The sequence below is a fragment of the Barbatula barbatula genome (assembly GCF_947034865.1).
Source record: "Barbatula barbatula genome assembly, chromosome: 23".
Taxonomy (NCBI): domain Eukaryota; kingdom Metazoa; phylum Chordata; class Actinopteri; order Cypriniformes; family Nemacheilidae; genus Barbatula; species Barbatula barbatula.
The window spans coordinates 13660469-13677646 of record NC_136786.1 but is presented as its reverse complement, the minus strand read 5'-3'; the positions used below and the strand labels follow the sequence as shown (position 1 = coordinate 13677646).

At 38.5% G+C, this 17178-nt stretch overlaps 1 protein-coding gene across 1 annotated transcript in view; it reads right to left on the bottom strand.

Annotated features, from left to right (window-relative positions):
* Window positions 1-251: 251 nt before the first annotated feature.
* The window catches only part of slco5a1 (solute carrier organic anion transporter family member 5A1), a 31741-nt gene continuing 14814 nt past the window's right edge, over window positions 252-17178 (bottom strand). Inside the window, exons 3-10 of the mRNA XM_079447635.1 lie at window positions 14575-14707; window positions 14107-14309; window positions 11026-11190; window positions 6875-7073; window positions 5312-5471; window positions 4796-5037; window positions 4328-4392; window positions 252-3912 (exon numbers count right to left, since the gene is read on the bottom strand). Coding sequence (XP_079303761.1) covers window positions 3464-3912; window positions 4328-4392; window positions 4796-5037; window positions 5312-5471; window positions 6875-7073; window positions 11026-11190; window positions 14107-14309; window positions 14575-14707 — 1616 coding nt within the window. The 3' untranslated portion in view covers window positions 252-3463. The remainder of the gene's footprint in view (window positions 3913-4327; window positions 4393-4795; window positions 5038-5311; window positions 5472-6874; window positions 7074-11025; window positions 11191-14106; window positions 14310-14574; window positions 14708-17178) is intronic.

Sequence of the window (17178 nt, the reverse complement as noted above, 5' to 3'; positions counted from 1 at the left end):
TTTTCACTTTTGGGTGCCTATAATTTCATATATTGTTTGTTTATTTTACATATAAATGTTCAAAAGTGCATCTTATTTGCCCTTTATATGTTTGTCTATTATGCTCAGGTTAACCTCATGCCTTTAAAAAAATGCTAAAAGTTTCACCAGTTCATAGACAGACATTAGGTACAAGTAATGACATTAGGGAAAACATGTTTTTTGTAGAGAAAAATGCCTTTGTTTCTAAGGAACAATCGCTTCAGCCCATTGCCATTTCTAAATTCTTTATTTCAATAAATACATATTGATAAAATATTGAAGAACCAAGACAGAATTAAAGCGTCTACATGACAGTCCAGGGGCCTCATTTATAGAATGTTGCGTTGAAAGAATTCTTTATATTTCCAAAAACCTGCAGTGTTGTGGACATTTGCGTACTTTACGATCAAATCTGTGCATACAAACGTTTTATAAATGAGACATCTCGTGCCTCACACTTAATCCCATGAAGATTGATTGATTGCACTGACCACAGACAAACTGAGTTACAGCTGGCATTCAACACTGACCTGAAGTCAGGGCCTATTGCCCCCTCAGATTTGAGATTTATAGCTCGTTCATTATAGATGATAACACAGATACAGATAAAGAAGATCTGATAATGAAATACATTATGCCTAATGCACATCTTCAATAAACACTAAACCATCACAGCTGTGTTTCTGTGCACATTCCAGTGTTAGGTAGGCCTACTGCATTTTGCTTTTGTATGGCAGCACAGGCTTTCATTCAACATTGGTTTTAATCAGATCATCTATGAATGGCTCACATTATACAAGACACGATCTTGTGGGAAGTCTTAAAAATTCTAAAGAGTATACAGAGTTTCACCATAGTCCTTATATTTCACAAACATGAAGAATCAATTTCAACTTGAAACAATACCTGACGTTGATTTCTTACAGCCCAAGTTTAAATTTCACATCCAAATACTGGTGTCAGCATTTTAAATACATAGAGTTCAAGAAAAACACTTTGACAGTAAACAAATTCTATAGGTTTGAAAAAAGTATGAACGCGAGCTGTGGTTCTGAGAGGAGTTTACAAAAGTGTCTTAATGTGGAGATATATATATAAATATAAAAGTATTACAGCATGGGCTCGATTTTTTCCAGTGATTATGTTGTTGGTTTGCTAGGCTCTAACTAATCTAACAACCATATTAGTCCTCCCTGCATAAATAGAGTGAATATTTCATAACTGAACCAGACTCTAATTTATACAGCAATACTGACGGAGAAAAGGTGTCTAATGATAAACTTGGCCACTAAAAATTTGAGGTTTGAATATTAGGTAGAGCTTTCATTATAATATAATATAGTTGTTGCATAAAAGTATGCTTGTGGATTATGTTTAAGCCAGAGCACATGCTTTTGCAGATACATCAGCTGATATACATTAGCACCCAAACTCAAGATGTAGTATCAAAGTACTCCCGAGTTTGCTGTGGCGTTACAAACGCTATCATGGCTTTACAGATGCTATCATTAAAGCTGCTCAGACATGCTCAGGTACTTTCATTTAGCAGCAGTATTGAATTCTGACCAGCTGTGACTTTGTGTAGATTGTGCACTGATTTGGATTTAAATAAAAAATAAAAAAAGTCTTTATGTAATTTTGTATTTCAGACAGTTTGGTTAATATCTACATTACTATGGTACTAGTGATAGTGTCAGACTAAACATGATTCCACCATTCTCATCTAACAATACACAATGTTGCATGTTTCCATTTTTCCGGTCACTTCCAGATTCCGCAAAAATGTATATTCTGTCCAAATGTACTCACCTTCGAGTTGTTTTCAACTCTGTATACATTTCTTTGTTCTGTTGAAAACAGAGAATGATATTTGGAAGAGTGCTTATAACCAAACAGTTCTTGGACCACTACCGTAGTGGGGGAAGTTCTTCTGGGGCACTCTTTACTACCATTGTCATTTTTCCTACTATGGTAGAAAGCGGGGTCCGAGAACTGTTTGCTTGCAAGCATTCGTCTCTGTGTTCAACCAAAAAAAGAAATGTATACAAGTTTGGAACGATTAGGTGGTGAGTAATTCAATAATTATCCCTTTAAAGGGACAGTTCACCCAAAAATATAAATTCGTTCATCCTTTACTGACCCTTGAGTTGTACCAAACCTGTACAAATTTATTTGTTCTGGTGAAAAAGAGATATTTGGAAGAACGCTTATAACCAAACTCAAAAGTTCTTGAGTACCATGGTAGGAAAAACGACAATGGAAGTCAAAAGTGCCCGAGAACTGTTCAAATATTTTCTTTTGTGTTCAAACGAACAAAGAAATGTAAAGCAATTTTTCCTACTATGGTAGTCGGTGGTGGCCAAGAACTGTTTGGTTATAAGCATTCTTGAAAATATCTTTCTCTGTGTTCATCAGAACAGAGAACTTAAAATAGATTCAGAACAATACAAGGGTCAGTAAATGATGACAGAATTATAATGTTTGGGTGAACTGTTTAAAATGTGATCTGATTGGTCAAACTGAGAGATGATCTGATTTTAATTTGAATGTCAAACCACTTGTGGATCTGGTGTGAATCCTGTTTATACATTTTACAGTTCTTTTTTTTGTTGCTGTTTACTATTTAAACAAACAAATTTGACTCGGATCTTCCTCTTTAAATACAGCTTTCAAGACCTGATGTTAGACCACCAAAATACAGAAAGCTAAACACGCTACTGTCTTGTTCTACAGTATGCATTGTTTGCTCTGTATTACAAAACCAGGAGTCAACACTGAAGTTAGCTTTTATAACAATGACAACTGCAGACAAACAAAATGACTGCAAAGATCATATATAGGAAGATGATGCTAGGTCCGTCTCCAAAATGCATTTCAGCGGTCCACTCAGTGCTCTGTTATCCAGGAGACCTCACTGCAGTTTCAGGCACTGTTTTTAAAATATAGCGTGATAAGTAGAGAGGGGACAGCTCCAAACCTATCCAGAAGTCAGTTTTAACTCCAGCGCAGACCTTCATTTTTCACAGATCTCGCAGTGACATTCATAGAGAACGGTCTCGCTGCAGAACACACTGTTCTGAATGGAAATAATACAGTAGAAAGCTAATTCCTGGAGGCTGTTGTTTCGTACAGCTTTGCATAGTACTGATTTCCATTTGTGCTTGTTGGAACATCTTTGATATAATCATCAAAGATACAGAAAGTAAAGTCCTCCCGAATAATTACGCAATTTAGCACCAAAATATGTCTTCCACACACCTTTACAGCAAGCTCTCTGCGAGTTGTACTGGCCGCGCTACAGAGACACAATTCTCTGTGTAAGAGCGGCGAGCCCCTGAAGCTATGCGCGGACAAGCGGAGATACAGGTGGAGGTGAGTCCCATCATAACACCTGACAGGAAGGCACATGGAGGCAGATGGAGCGACGAATCAGGGCATGTCGTTAAATGTGACAGTGCATGTCCTGCAGGGAGCAAGGGGGCAGTGTTATTGCTTTGAGCGCGTTTCCTGGGCAGCTCTGACTGCAGTGTCCGCGCTTGAGAGGGGGCTGCTCGTGAGCCTCGGGACGGGGAGTGAAGACGGGGCAGGAGCGGGTGCGAGCGTGGCTCTTCTGACCTCCAGCGTGGCAGATGAATTCGCTCACTGTGCCCAGCGGGGGGAGATGCTGCTGCCAGCGCTCCAAGCGATCCTCTTTGTATTTAATCGAGTACCAGGTGAGGAAGATGAAGACGAAGCCTACAAACTTAAGGCTGGCTGCCAGGCCGAAGTAGACAAAGCGGAAGGAAGTGACATCATACTCCCAGCATGAGCCGTGAACGCCACAGTCTTGCTGCCAGAGCATGCAGGTGGTGTCAATCACGGCCCCAAAGTAGATGGGTGTGGGGATATAGGCTGCAAATAAACGGAAGGAAAAAGATTATGGTGCCAGTAAAAATTTCTCAAATATATAGTGCTTAAGGGGATAGATGATGCAGTCGTCATTTATTCACCCTTGTGTCGTTAAAAAACCTGTACGTTACTCTTTCTTCTGTCGGACACCATAAGACGAACTATTCCCTTAATGCTAGATATGAATGTGTAACACACCCTTATTGAACACCAGGTGGTGCTGTTTGAACAGATCTGTGATAAGGTGGCTAAGTTTGAGACATACAGTACAAAAAATGTAATAATCTCCAGCAGAGACATATTTGAGTTGAGAAAAACAAACTCCCTGTAGTGTAAATATCTCAAGCAGGGCTTTTGAAGTTGGATAAGACTTATCTCAGCATTCCAAGAGTGAACCCTTGCAGCGTTTGTAACTTACCCAGAGTTCTTAGCAGCACAAATTGCATTCCTAAAGCAAATGGTCTTTCTTGCTCCTCTACTGACCTACAAAAGAAAACGATTATAAGTTTTAATAATATACACCTACACAATATACACAAATAATTTATATTTCGCTGCTGTCCATCTCAAACCTTGTATCTCCTCATATACTTTTTTTTGCCATAAATCATTATTATTAGTCACGCTTTATGTTTGTCACTGGATATTGCAAATATTTAACCAATAATAAGTATAAAAAAGTGCTTGTTACTTTGAAAACACGGTGTTAAATAGTTTAAAAAGTAAAGTGATTTCACTTCCTGAAAATAGAAGACTTATCGTTTCATACATTCATGTGACCATGATAATATTGAGACAATTTTGCTATTGTGATTACAACAATATCCATAATATTGTTACCTCCCTATCATACATATAAACTTATTGGCTTGTGTTTTTGTGTTACCTGAGAGTGACAATGATGGCGGAGGGCTGCGCACAAGCTGTGATGAGCGTGACGATGAAGAGGAAGATGAGGAAGGGGATAAGCGTGTTGCAGGTGCGGTCACACTTCCCTGACACAGCAAATCCGTTTTCGTTCAGGTAGGTTTTCACGATGACAAGCTGGAGCTGGTTACCCTGGCTGCTGGTGGGCGGAGTTATGACCTGTCTGCTTTGCACACACGCACAGTCGGTGTAGTTTCTGATCTGCAAAGAAAATTCAGAAAATAGACTTCAAATCAGACGTTCAACTATTGGCAATAGAAAATACTGTACTGTCTCAAATCTTCCTTTTTTTTAAAAGATACAAACAGGTCATAAGCCTATTTTATATCATTAGGTCTGAAGAAATACACAACAATCCATAGCCAGAAAGTCATTTAGAAAATGATTAATGTGTTAATATGAACGACTGGTGTTTTATGCTAAAATAATTTGCAATTATTGCTCAAATATGGATCTGAAAGACATCAGGTCTCACCCCAGTGCTGTCATTGCCAACTGTGCTGCATCCCGCCAGACAGGGGTTGAAATATGTGATTCCATCAGAGCCACAAACAGGAGCATAGTCGTTGATCCGACAGCCACAGTTCACATTACAGCCCCCTGTCAGGTTTCTATGGGTCAGCGTGAGGGTCGGCCTGAAACAGAAAAGAGACGGGATGACAATATACCAATAAAATGGATTACATGAAGTAAATTCTTAGATTCTTTTAGTGGGGGGAAGACCAAATCATCAGGTTTTGCACAAACGAGAGCAAGAGATTTTTAGTTGAACATTTCAATCCAATTCTACATACAATTAAATATTTATACAAAATTTATACAAATATTTATACTATAACAAACATTACTGTATCCTTCTTTGTTGCTGCTCTGTATAAACTCGATGACTTTCACAGGCACAGTTAACAAACCTTCGTCTAATCTCATCTCTGGGAAAGTGAGAGAGGGGAAATAGATAGAAAAAGAAATAAAGTGAGAGATCCTGAACAAACTGTTATTTTAATGTTGTGGGAACCGCAGACAAATTCCAACAGAACTCTTTCCCACATTAAACACACAGCAACTAGAAACCGTTCTGGTTGACTTTGCCTTATCCTCACAGATATCCAGCAGAATGAAGAGACAATCACGACATAACACGGGCGTCAAAATAGACAGAAACAGCAGGGATCGGAATTCTAGCTGAATGAGAATGAGACCGACCTCCCTGTTATAACAGCAGACACCGTAAAAACCAACTCACATCCTTGTGACTGAAACTGTTTAAAGATGACTAATTAATAATAACAAACAGATCACAAAAAAATGTACCGTACCAAAACTGGGAATACAAAAGGAAGATTGTACTGGCTATTGTTTAGTATGATGAAATTGAATCTCGTGTTCAGTCCTTTAGAAGCACAACGGGCCTAATTCACTTTCAATATATGAGCAGCCATTATGTCCCCAAACGTTTTTTAAGCTTACTCCAGTGGCTTCAGTGTTGTATTCAAGGTCATCCACAACAATGGTTGAGAAACGCTTGCGAACTGGCATCTTAAGGACGTTCACTTGGACGTGGAATGTCAGTGTTGACTCCTTACTTTAAGCAAAGACTTCCTTTAATGCCACTTCTTTGTCTTGCAGGACAACTCTGTCCATTCAAAAGGCCTCACACTTCTGTGCCATGTCTTCCACAAACACACTGTGTCGCTGGTCAGAGCAATGCAAACTCCAAAACTTCAGACTTCAACACAAGACGCCTTTTTATATCACTCAATAGCTGCCTTGTAAGGTAAAAGGCAAGAAAAAAGTGAGATGAACCCCAGAGATCCAAAAGGGGCATGGGGGATATGGGGGTTGTGACGCTGAATCATCATAAACGTTTCAGACCATATGTGCCATGACTGAAGACACATCACCATCTTCTGAAGAACATACAGTATGCTTCCTACGGTACATTGAGTCTGATGTTTTAAACCTGCCACAAAACATAAACAGGACACTGTGGGACCACTCAGAGGAAATGGTGAAAGGTTTTAAGGAGTCATTTACTTACCCTTTGGTGTAAGGAATATTAATGCCGCCCAGGTTTATGCTCTCACAGCCCACGATGAAGAGAGTAGAGAAGCACAGCAGAGACACTCCGCTGCAGATCATGGCCAGCTTGGCGGATTCGCGAGCTCCGAGCTTTAGTTTCTTTATGATGTAGCCGCCCAGTACGATGCCCACCCCTGCACTGGGCACGATGATCACCCCTAAAGATAAAAATGAGAGAGGAAAGTCATTACAATGGACCAGAGACCCACAATTCAATTATTTATTCTTTCTTTTAATGAATTAAGATTCACTTAAGATTCAAGTTTCATGTTAACAAATCACAATTTTATTTAGGAAAGCATGTACCAATTCCTACATTTTTAAATTGTTGGGAAAATAAAGGGGACGGACACTTTATTTGCTCTGTTTACTGTAAAGCTGATCATAATTCTGTTCAAATATTAGTTTTTTTAGCTGTAATTCGTTTCATCTATTTTGTGGGCTGTTGACCAGAGATCCACATTGCATTGAAATGCAACAGTACTTACTAGACATGTGTCAATATATCAAATTATTGGTATCGGTCGATAAAAGCAATTTTTCAAACTACTTTATATTTAAATGCATCTCTAGTATTTACTTCTAGAAAAACATTTCAGAAACATTTTACTTCTTACACTTCGAAACACGATAAATAAATAAAAAACATTCAAATCTGATGACACTGTACTATAAATCGACCTTAGAAAGTCAGTATGATAAAGCAATACTAAGACTTTTTTATTTCTTTCCAATAATGTGCTCTGATTTATCAAACATACGATAAGCATGTGAATGTGCATTAAGTAGGTAAAACTATTTTAGGTCAATTTTATGTAGATAAAAACCGAAACCAGGAATGTCCACACATTCTATACCTGGAAGTTTGCACAAAGACCTAAAGGAATGTGAACATCCTGAATAGGGTTCAAAGGATCAAAACAGAAGAGACGTGTGACTTCAGACATTATTGACAGAGGTCAAGCTTTAGGTCCAGACTAGAGTCATCATGGGCAAAGGAGACACAAATACACAGACATCACTCAGTAAATGTGATGTCTGAGGACATGAGCGGAGAGCAGTAAATCCATCGGGTGGGCAAGGAAAGCACATGTCTGCCCTCAGCAGGGTCAAAAGCAAACTCATAGATTTTCAACCTGTAGGAAAAAAGGGTAGCTGCACTTTGTTTGCTCTTTGTTTACATTTCACTGTAAGTATGGATATAATTTACTTTGAAACTGGCAGAAGGAAGAAGGTCATTTTTATATAACCAAAAACTGAAATGAACTTTTTAAAATGGCTTCTCTTAATCTAAATAAAAATAGTTAAACTATTCTATATATATGACTGAATCAGCATATGAACTGGATGTATGACTGAATTCAAAATTCATTCAATCTTATCTAGAAAGCAGTTCTGTGTAGACGGCCTGCTTCACTGAACTCGACTACGCTCCGCAAATGTTAGTTCACCCACACACACTTTAACACACGCAGCCCTCCGACCTGACAAGGTGGTATGAACTCCCATCCATGAGACAACCAAAGCTGTGTGAAGCCAATAATGTATTCCTCTGGGCTATATTTAGCCAGTGGTGCGTCAGGAACACCTCCCTGCGACCAGACGAGATGGAGAGAAGAGACATATTCAAACAGCCCCTCTGTGTCTCTAGGAGAGGAGGGGAGATTCAGCTCGGCTGTGTGCACAGCTGGCACACCGCTGTGTGTGTGTGTTGGGGTAGTGAGAGACATACAGAGGCAACGTACAAAGATTCCTCAAGGCAAGCTGAAGTAGAGCAGGGTGTTAATGACCATAGGGCATCACTGTACGCTCTCATAACACTGTGCACTTGGAGACGCAGTGTGACGCAAAAAATTTTTATGGAATATTGAAGTCTTTATTATAAACAATCTGTCTGCGCAAGGCATTGTTACTTCTGGTCTGGAGTAACCGATCCTTCTCTGATGATGTCAGTTTGATGGCTTGGGGCAGAACAATCATAAACTCCACGCCTGCTGCCATCTCCATTTCTAAATGAAATTCATGCTTTTTTATACCCAGTCAATTCTGAAAAAACAAACCAAACCCTTGATTTTGCTCGTTCAATATAACGTTTCACCTGGAAATACATCACACGCTGAAGTTGATCAAAACGTAGTTCCTTGACTTCAAGAATAATACAGTTATTTGAGACTCTCATCTCTGTATGGACAAGCCCCTGAGATAAATATCTATCAATAAACTACCAACTAAAATGTCATGAAAAATGACACTTGATATAAACACATGCAACAGCATTTTAATTAAATTCAATGTGAATGCACAAAACTGTTGGCAAATAGTTTCAATAATAAACTAACCTGCAAACAAAAGGCAAATCTGGCTTCACTTCCGTGTTTTATGGTCAGTCTGCATATCTTACAGACTCAACTGACTCTTGGCAGCCATAACTGAGGAAACAGCACAAAAACGACAAATTGCATCTGCGTCTATTGATGTGTAAAGCATTCAGGCCTGGCTGTGTGAATGCACTGACTTCAGCAGGGATATCAATCTGCTGCGGACATGTTTTATGCGCTTCTGTTTGAAGCAGAGACTTTATCCACGAGGAACAAGATGTTTAAGCGGCACTTAAAGTCTGATGGCTCAAGTTAAGAAATTGCTTTCCTGTTATAATATAAGAACAGATGAGCATAGCTGAGAGTAGACATAGCAACCCTACAGCCAATTTGTTTCTCTCCCTGTATCCTGGCAACAAGCTGAGGGGCAAAAATAATGGCCGTTTCTAAATATGCATTCTTTAGCAGTCTTGTGTTCTCGCTTTACGTCATCAATACTCAAGAACAGAGAACGCATGAAAGTACCCGGGGGTGTTCACGATATCAAGGATGCATTAAATGGATATGTATTATATGCAGCCTTTCACTCCTACGTAATACGCTTGAAGTCCCAGAAGTCACTGCGGCGCGTCCATCCAAGTTTGTTCTTCCGAGGCTGCCTCGCAAGACCGGTCTCCACAAGAACCGTTCTTTGCGTTCTTGGAATTAAGAAAAGACCAATGACTTGGAACCAAAACCCTGCTAGTTGGGTACACAGATCACCGAGATTAAATTATTGGTGTTTTTTCAAGTGATACTTCACCCAAAAATTAAATTCTGTCATAATTTACTCAACCTTATGTAATTTCAAACCTGTTTGACTTAATTTGCACCCATTGACTTGCTTTGATTTTGTGTCTATAAGGGATGTTCATATCTATACAATAGAAGTGAATAAGTGCCGGCGCTGTTTGGTTAACAACATTCTTCAAAATATCTTCTTTTGTGTTCTGTGGAAGAAAAAAAGTCATAAAGGTTTGAAATGAAAAGAGGTTGAGTAAATGGTGACAGAATTTCTTTTTTAGGTGGACTATCACTTTAAGACAAGCATCACTTTTATTTTGAACAAACGCTTAAGTATTAAACTTACAAACATGACATGAATGATGCCTCAAGTCCTGTGGTTGAAAAAAGGTTTTGTTTTGTGACCGATTTTCATGTCAATAGGACAGTGTAGAAAGACAGGAGATGGCAGGATGATAGAGAGCAGACAGGATTATAGTATTTAGCATTTATATAGTTAATAAACCGGATTACAGTCAGCGCTGACACTTGTTCCATCAATCTGATCCGGACAGATAAGGATTGTGTTCGCCTGACCAAATTCTGGCCAGCCTCCCATTACCTTGCGAGTGAGCATCTGTGCTGAGACACATGGACATATGCATGGCTTAATAATGATCCAGAGTCCAAGAAGGAGGGAAAGGCGTTTTTGAGATGTTATTCAGATGAGCATAAACACACAATCTTTATAGTTTCTTGACATACAGCCAGCAATACGCTCTCAAGAGGGGCCCTTTGGTTATATAAGCAATATTGTCAGCTTTATATAACGGCAATCAAACATGTTTCCATAAATAGAAGAGTGTCAGCTGTGAGAAAAAGCTATATCACACGTGTCCTCGCACATCTTTCCTAACACATGTTCTTAAAGCGCTGAAGATAAAGTGTTAATCGTGTAGAAACGCGTGCTATGACCGAAGAATGTCAAGGTTTAGGATCACAGATGTAAAAAAAAACTATGTTTGTGTACCTGTGTAAATGCTGGCGTTAGAGGCGGGGATTCCAAACTGTGACTCGATGAATTTGGGAATGAAGGTGATGAAAGCCGTGACGATGGCGCTCTCGGCCGTGTAGGACAGGCTCACAAACAGGAACGTCATGTTGCTGAGGATCCGTATGGCTGCCTTTGGGAGGTCTGCTCACAAAAGTACAAAAACAACAGCATTAGCAATGCATGCCATATGTGGGGGGCTATTAGATTGGGGCAAAGTGTAACTTAAACCTTGTTTATTTAAGTTTTATAATTTATTTATTTTCCATTTATTATTATTTGTTAATGCATAATATTAAATTTGTTTATTAAAATATAATTTTTTTTATATTTAAATAAAAGTAATATTGTTTTTTTTCATTATTTGTTTATTACATTTTTATAATTTATATTTATAATTAGATTATTTATAATTTAATGTATTCTATTTCTCTAAGATTTGTAGATATTAAGTAGTAGTTTACTAGACACAAAACTGTAGCAGGATATAAAAACTTGACAATAATAAACAAATAACATGCACACAGTGTACTTGAATATTTTTTTTAACTGGTTAACATTATGGCCAGCAAATGTGACCGGTGTGTAGCCATCACCTCTCAAAACATAATCCTTATAATCCACACTAACCGATGTTTCTAACAGGCTACATACAGCTAAACCCATACACGGTGTCTCCACACCTCTTGGTTTATCAGATAATCTGTTTAAAGCCCAGAGCTTTCAGCTGAATGCTTCATCATGGCCAATGCAGGCAACTTTTTATTAGAAGGTCAGCGATTAAGCATCATTTCCATTGCAACTGGCAATAACCAAGCACTAATTTGCTCCAGCATGTTGAACTCTGACCCCTGGGAGCATCCATGGGACAGCAGGGACAACCAGATGAAATGCTTTACTGAATAATTAAATGCTTTAATATAGTAAGAGCATGTCTCTTCTTTAAACTTTCATAAACCCTCTGTTTCACTAACACTTTACTCTACTGTAGGCAATGTTGAACAGTTATGTTGTAAGCCTACTTAGGCAAACAAATGCAGTCCAGGGGGGAATAGAAGTAGGTTACAATGGATTTATAGTACGTGATTGTAATGTGTATCAGGACAAAATCCTCTCCAGGCTAATAAAAATAATTGCAACTAGTTGTAAATTAAAAGCAGCGTGAAGATAGAACGATATGAAATGTATTGTATGACTTTTATTGCTCTACTTTATTGTTAAGCACTATTTATTTCACCTTTTTATAACCAAGCTATTTTTTCAATTTGCTTCATATGATACCGTCCTATATTGCGTGACGGTGATCACATGCATGAATCCAAATTCACTGTATACATAAAATACTGATGCCAGTTGTCTCCACAAAACCGTACATTACAAAGGTAAACAGGGAACTCGTAAATTACACCATTTCTGCATTATTATTACCTTAAAAAGTCTTCACCTCTCTTATTTATTGACCAAGCAATTTGATCTTTCCTAGTACAAGTATACAGTACAATTTTCTTTGAATGGACAAATTGTTCAAAGCTAAATTTCCCTGCAGCAATTTAGTCATAGGTCACTAATGGGAGAAAGTATATTAGTGGTGAGAGTCGCAGAATAGTCAATAATGCTCTTCGCAGGTGGATACTGAATAAGCAACTTCAGCTATCTTATGCAGTCCTCAGACATAACCTGTAATATAAGATGATAATAAATCCTCGACTATATAGCAACAAAACCACTTAAAAACCTTGGAGGCAGCTGTGGGCCGCTAGAATTAGTACCGTTAGTGACGGTCAAACTTTACCACTGCAATATCAAAGTTTACCCATAAATAAAACTTGAGAAAATCTATATACAAAGAAAAACAGTTTAACCCATCAAATACCATATTTTTCAAAGAGAGAGAGAGGTATTGAAGTGTTAAAGTGCCTATGTATCTAATTATTTTATAACTCTTCCATAAATTAAGAAATCGCCCCCAAATGAAGGGATGTGTTAACTGATAAACCGAGGGCTCTAGACATTTTGCGACTTTTTTTCCTGACAGTGCGAACCACTGAGCAATATATAATTTTGTGTATTATTAATTTAATGCATGGAAAATGTAATTTTTGTCTACCCTCCCTCAACCATTCACTTATCTATCAGTGCCCCGCCCCTAAAACATTATGCGCGGGTGTAAGCGCTATGATGACTGACAGAGCAAACGAGTGAAGCGTTAAATCTTGCAACTATGTTTCGTAGCCTTCAGAATACAAGAACTTCCCCGGCTAAGGTACAAAACAGCAAAGATAAAGAAATGTGTTGCGTGTATTGTATGCATGTGAAGCTAATGCAGGAAATGTGTTTAAACTTTAAGCACTATATTATTGTATAAAGCTAACAATACTGAAAAGCATTTATAACTTTATACATCACGTTAAATCGCTATTGTATTATAGTCGCCATTGATAAAAGCCAAACGTGTATCAATGCAGCTTCTTATGAAGAATAATCAGGGTTGTTTGAGATATGCGCGCACCCAGGGAGTCAGAGCACAAAATACTAAACTGAGTTCTCTTTCACACCTTCTTGCTCTGAAACGGACATATAAACACAGAATTACGTCAAAATTACCATATTAACAATAATCCTTGTAAAAGTAGTGAAAGTTAGGAAACAAAATGCACATGTGTAGCCTATAGTGTGCAAGCTCTTAAAGGGGCAGCTGCATTTATATTAATTTCTGATTGATTTATTAATGTATTAAAAACATCGATTTTCCTCAACCCATGACTCTGTTGCTACCCAATTAAGGGCTTGTTCCACCAACTGAATACCTTGGTAGCACCAGTGCCAACTCTCTAAAATTTTAGTCTAGAGCCCTTTAAGCAGTTTTCTCTAGTGGACTAACATAGCATTTATTCTTGATGATCTAAGGTTTTCTTAAAACATGCTGAATTGATTTGCTTCAAAAGCCAAATGGAGGAAAAAAGGAACAGTATTCAAGAATTTAAACACATGAGTCCCGTAGTGTAAATCACCACATGACCTATGTGTATCCATCCATCCATCCATCCATCTCAGACGCACCTTTGATGTCTTTTCCAAAGCCCATGGAGGACGCGACTGTCTGGCCCTTGCTGTTAGATTTCTCTTTCAGGACATCGTCGTCATTGGAGGTGTTTTCCGCTCCATTCTTTTTCTTGTGGCGAGGGGGCAGTTTCTTGGGAAAGGTGAACATGGGAAAGATGACCAACAGCATGGCAAAAGCACAGAGCAGGAAGCCACTCCACCTAAGAAAATAACAATATGGATGAATGATGGTCCTGTTACTCAATTGGAAGAAGGTTGCATTAGCACAAACAACATGTTTTCGATTCCCATAAAACAACCTTCAATTCACTCTAGGATACTTTAAATAAAAGCATCTGCAAAACTTGTAAATGAATCATTGGTTAATGTTTCTAACACAGATAAGACGTACAGAACTGTCACTACAAACAAGTCGGATGATTCTGATTCAATTTGACAATAATTGACCATAGAGAAAATTCTTACCAGTTGCCAATAAAGCGTGGGTCACTTTGGTCAATGTTGATAATGGATTTGGGATCCACATAGAAACCGATCAGGACTCCTCCTAGTAGGTATCCTGCAGCTGGTCCCAGTGCCCCCATGACGTACATAATAGCTGCAAAGCACAAAAACAACCACACATTACAAAACACGGTCTGCATCGCCTACATTATGCCTGTTGTTCATGTCAAACAGAACATGATTAAGGCTTCTAATGTTCTTTCCACTTTTACTGCCCAAAGAGCTCTTGACTCACAGGGTGACTGAGTCACCCATGCTGAAATGATGAATAGTATAAAGGGCTAAACATGGATAATGCGTCACTCTTCTGTCTTGTGGGGGAACAGCATGAATTAATATCACTGAACTTAAAGTTTAGCATATAGCACAGGCCAGAATGGAGAAGTCTTTATAACATTGCAGTCTTTCTAAGTGTGTGTTTTCGCATTGTTGGAAAAGACACGCACATTGTTTGTCCTACAGTTATCTCTTTAAGCCAGTTCAGAGAAAGCAACAGCAGACGTCCACATGGCCAACGTAAACCAAGCTGGTTCTGATCCAGAATCTCACACAGCATTGAGACAGGTGCATGATCAGGCCTAATCTCTAATCTCAGTCTCCGTGCGGGAGAGGGTTTGGCCAACGGCCTGCCAGGTTACATAACACCAGCACAAACATGTTGGGGTGGACAGATAAGTCACATTTATTTGATGTAAACAGAACTACAGTGGCCAGAGTTTCATCCTTTACTGAGACTTTCATAGGCTGTGTTCCCAGAAAGGATGAGCCAAATCTAGCATACACACGTATTTACAAAATCTATAATAGAGTTATACGACATCTGAAGATATTTTACACTTTTATACAAATTTAGGGCTGGGTGTTTTACAACGTTTTACGCTGCCTCCAACTATTACAAATTCAATAAAGGAAGCTTTTACTTTTGTAGTGTTATCAAAGCCAGAGTTGCTACAAAATAATGCTGCAGATTTTGCCAATAATGATTTTCACTAATTCAACGTGAGCGCCATTTTTACACACACGTGTTCACCAGGGTATCATCTAATTTTGACTTTTTAAACATTCAATCACCCGTATCTACATTCTAATTAAATAACAGGTTACTGCTTAATACCCACAAGGGATACAGAAGAGGAGATAAATTGTTCCTAAAGCTTAAAAGCCAAAGGTAAATCTTCTTATCAGCCAAAAACAGAAGTGCCCATTGCACGTGACAAAATGCTGTGCCCACACCTCACAAACAGAATGTGTGCGCTACCTTTACCAGACAGTCTTACCTACAGCAAAGAATAAACAGCCCAGGATAATCCATCTGCTGTAAGAAGCTGCTCATCTGTAACATTAGTCATCAAACAAATTATTAAAGGTGCTGTGTTGTGTGCGGTGAGGTTGCGAATTGCAACCAACGGTTTCACTCCACCCCTCCCTTTTGAAGAACTACGTTGGCTGACACAAGACTAAGATGTTGTCACGTTTTCCTTTCTTTGCCGGAGAAGATAACATATTTACAAAACACGCTCTCAAGATCAATTTGTCCGTTTAGAGCTACTGTAGAAACAACATGGCAAATTCCATGTAAGGAGACCCGCAATGTATGTAGATAGAAATAGATTAATCCAAGTCATAAAAACATAACGCTTAATTTTGTCAGGTCTTTAAACACCTCTGAAGACACAGTTATGTATATTATATTGCAATTTTGTCAATAAATATAAATACAGGACACAGCACCTAATGACACGTAAAGACATGTGCGCATGTGCAGCAGGCCATTAATGCTTCAATGCTTAACCACTTTAAGAATAACAAGCGTTCAGTTGATAATGAGTATTGGTAAAGACTAGAAGAGTTCCCAGGTGAACTTTAATCTTTATCGATTTCAAAGTCGGCTAATTGAGAAACTAGAAATTAGGCATACTTTTCTTTCCTTTGAAAACTGTGGTAACGGAACAGAACTCCAGAGACGGGACACAGACCTGACCTCTCTGCATGAACCCCCAAGACATGCAGAGCGCATTGAACCATTCCAATAATAATCTCACATCACATTTATGGGTCTACAAATGCCAGAAATAACCTTGACAAAGGGGGCAAATATGCTGCGGTTAAATATGCAGCATAACAGCTTATCTCTTATCAGGGAATGTAGAGTCAAAAGCTTTGAGGTGAGCGAGTTTTGAATACTTTGACATGGTCAAACCTTAAAGGAGTAGTTCATGTGAGAATAAAAATTCCCCATGTCATCTAAGTCCATGTCTTTATTCTCTTCAGTCGAAAAGAAAGTTAATGAGGAAAGCATTCCAGGATTTTTCTCCATACAGTATAATAGACTTCAAAGGGGACTAATGGGTTTAAGGTCCAAATGTCAGTATCATCGCAACTTTAAATGCTCTACACGACACTAGTCGACGAATAAGGGTGTTGTCTAGAGAAACGATAATAACAAATTTTCTTAGAAACATTTAAAATGATATCGTTTTTAACCACAAATACACAGCTTGCACTACCTCCGTGACGCACGTCCACAACTTCCGTATTACATAATAACGTTGGAAAGGTCAAATG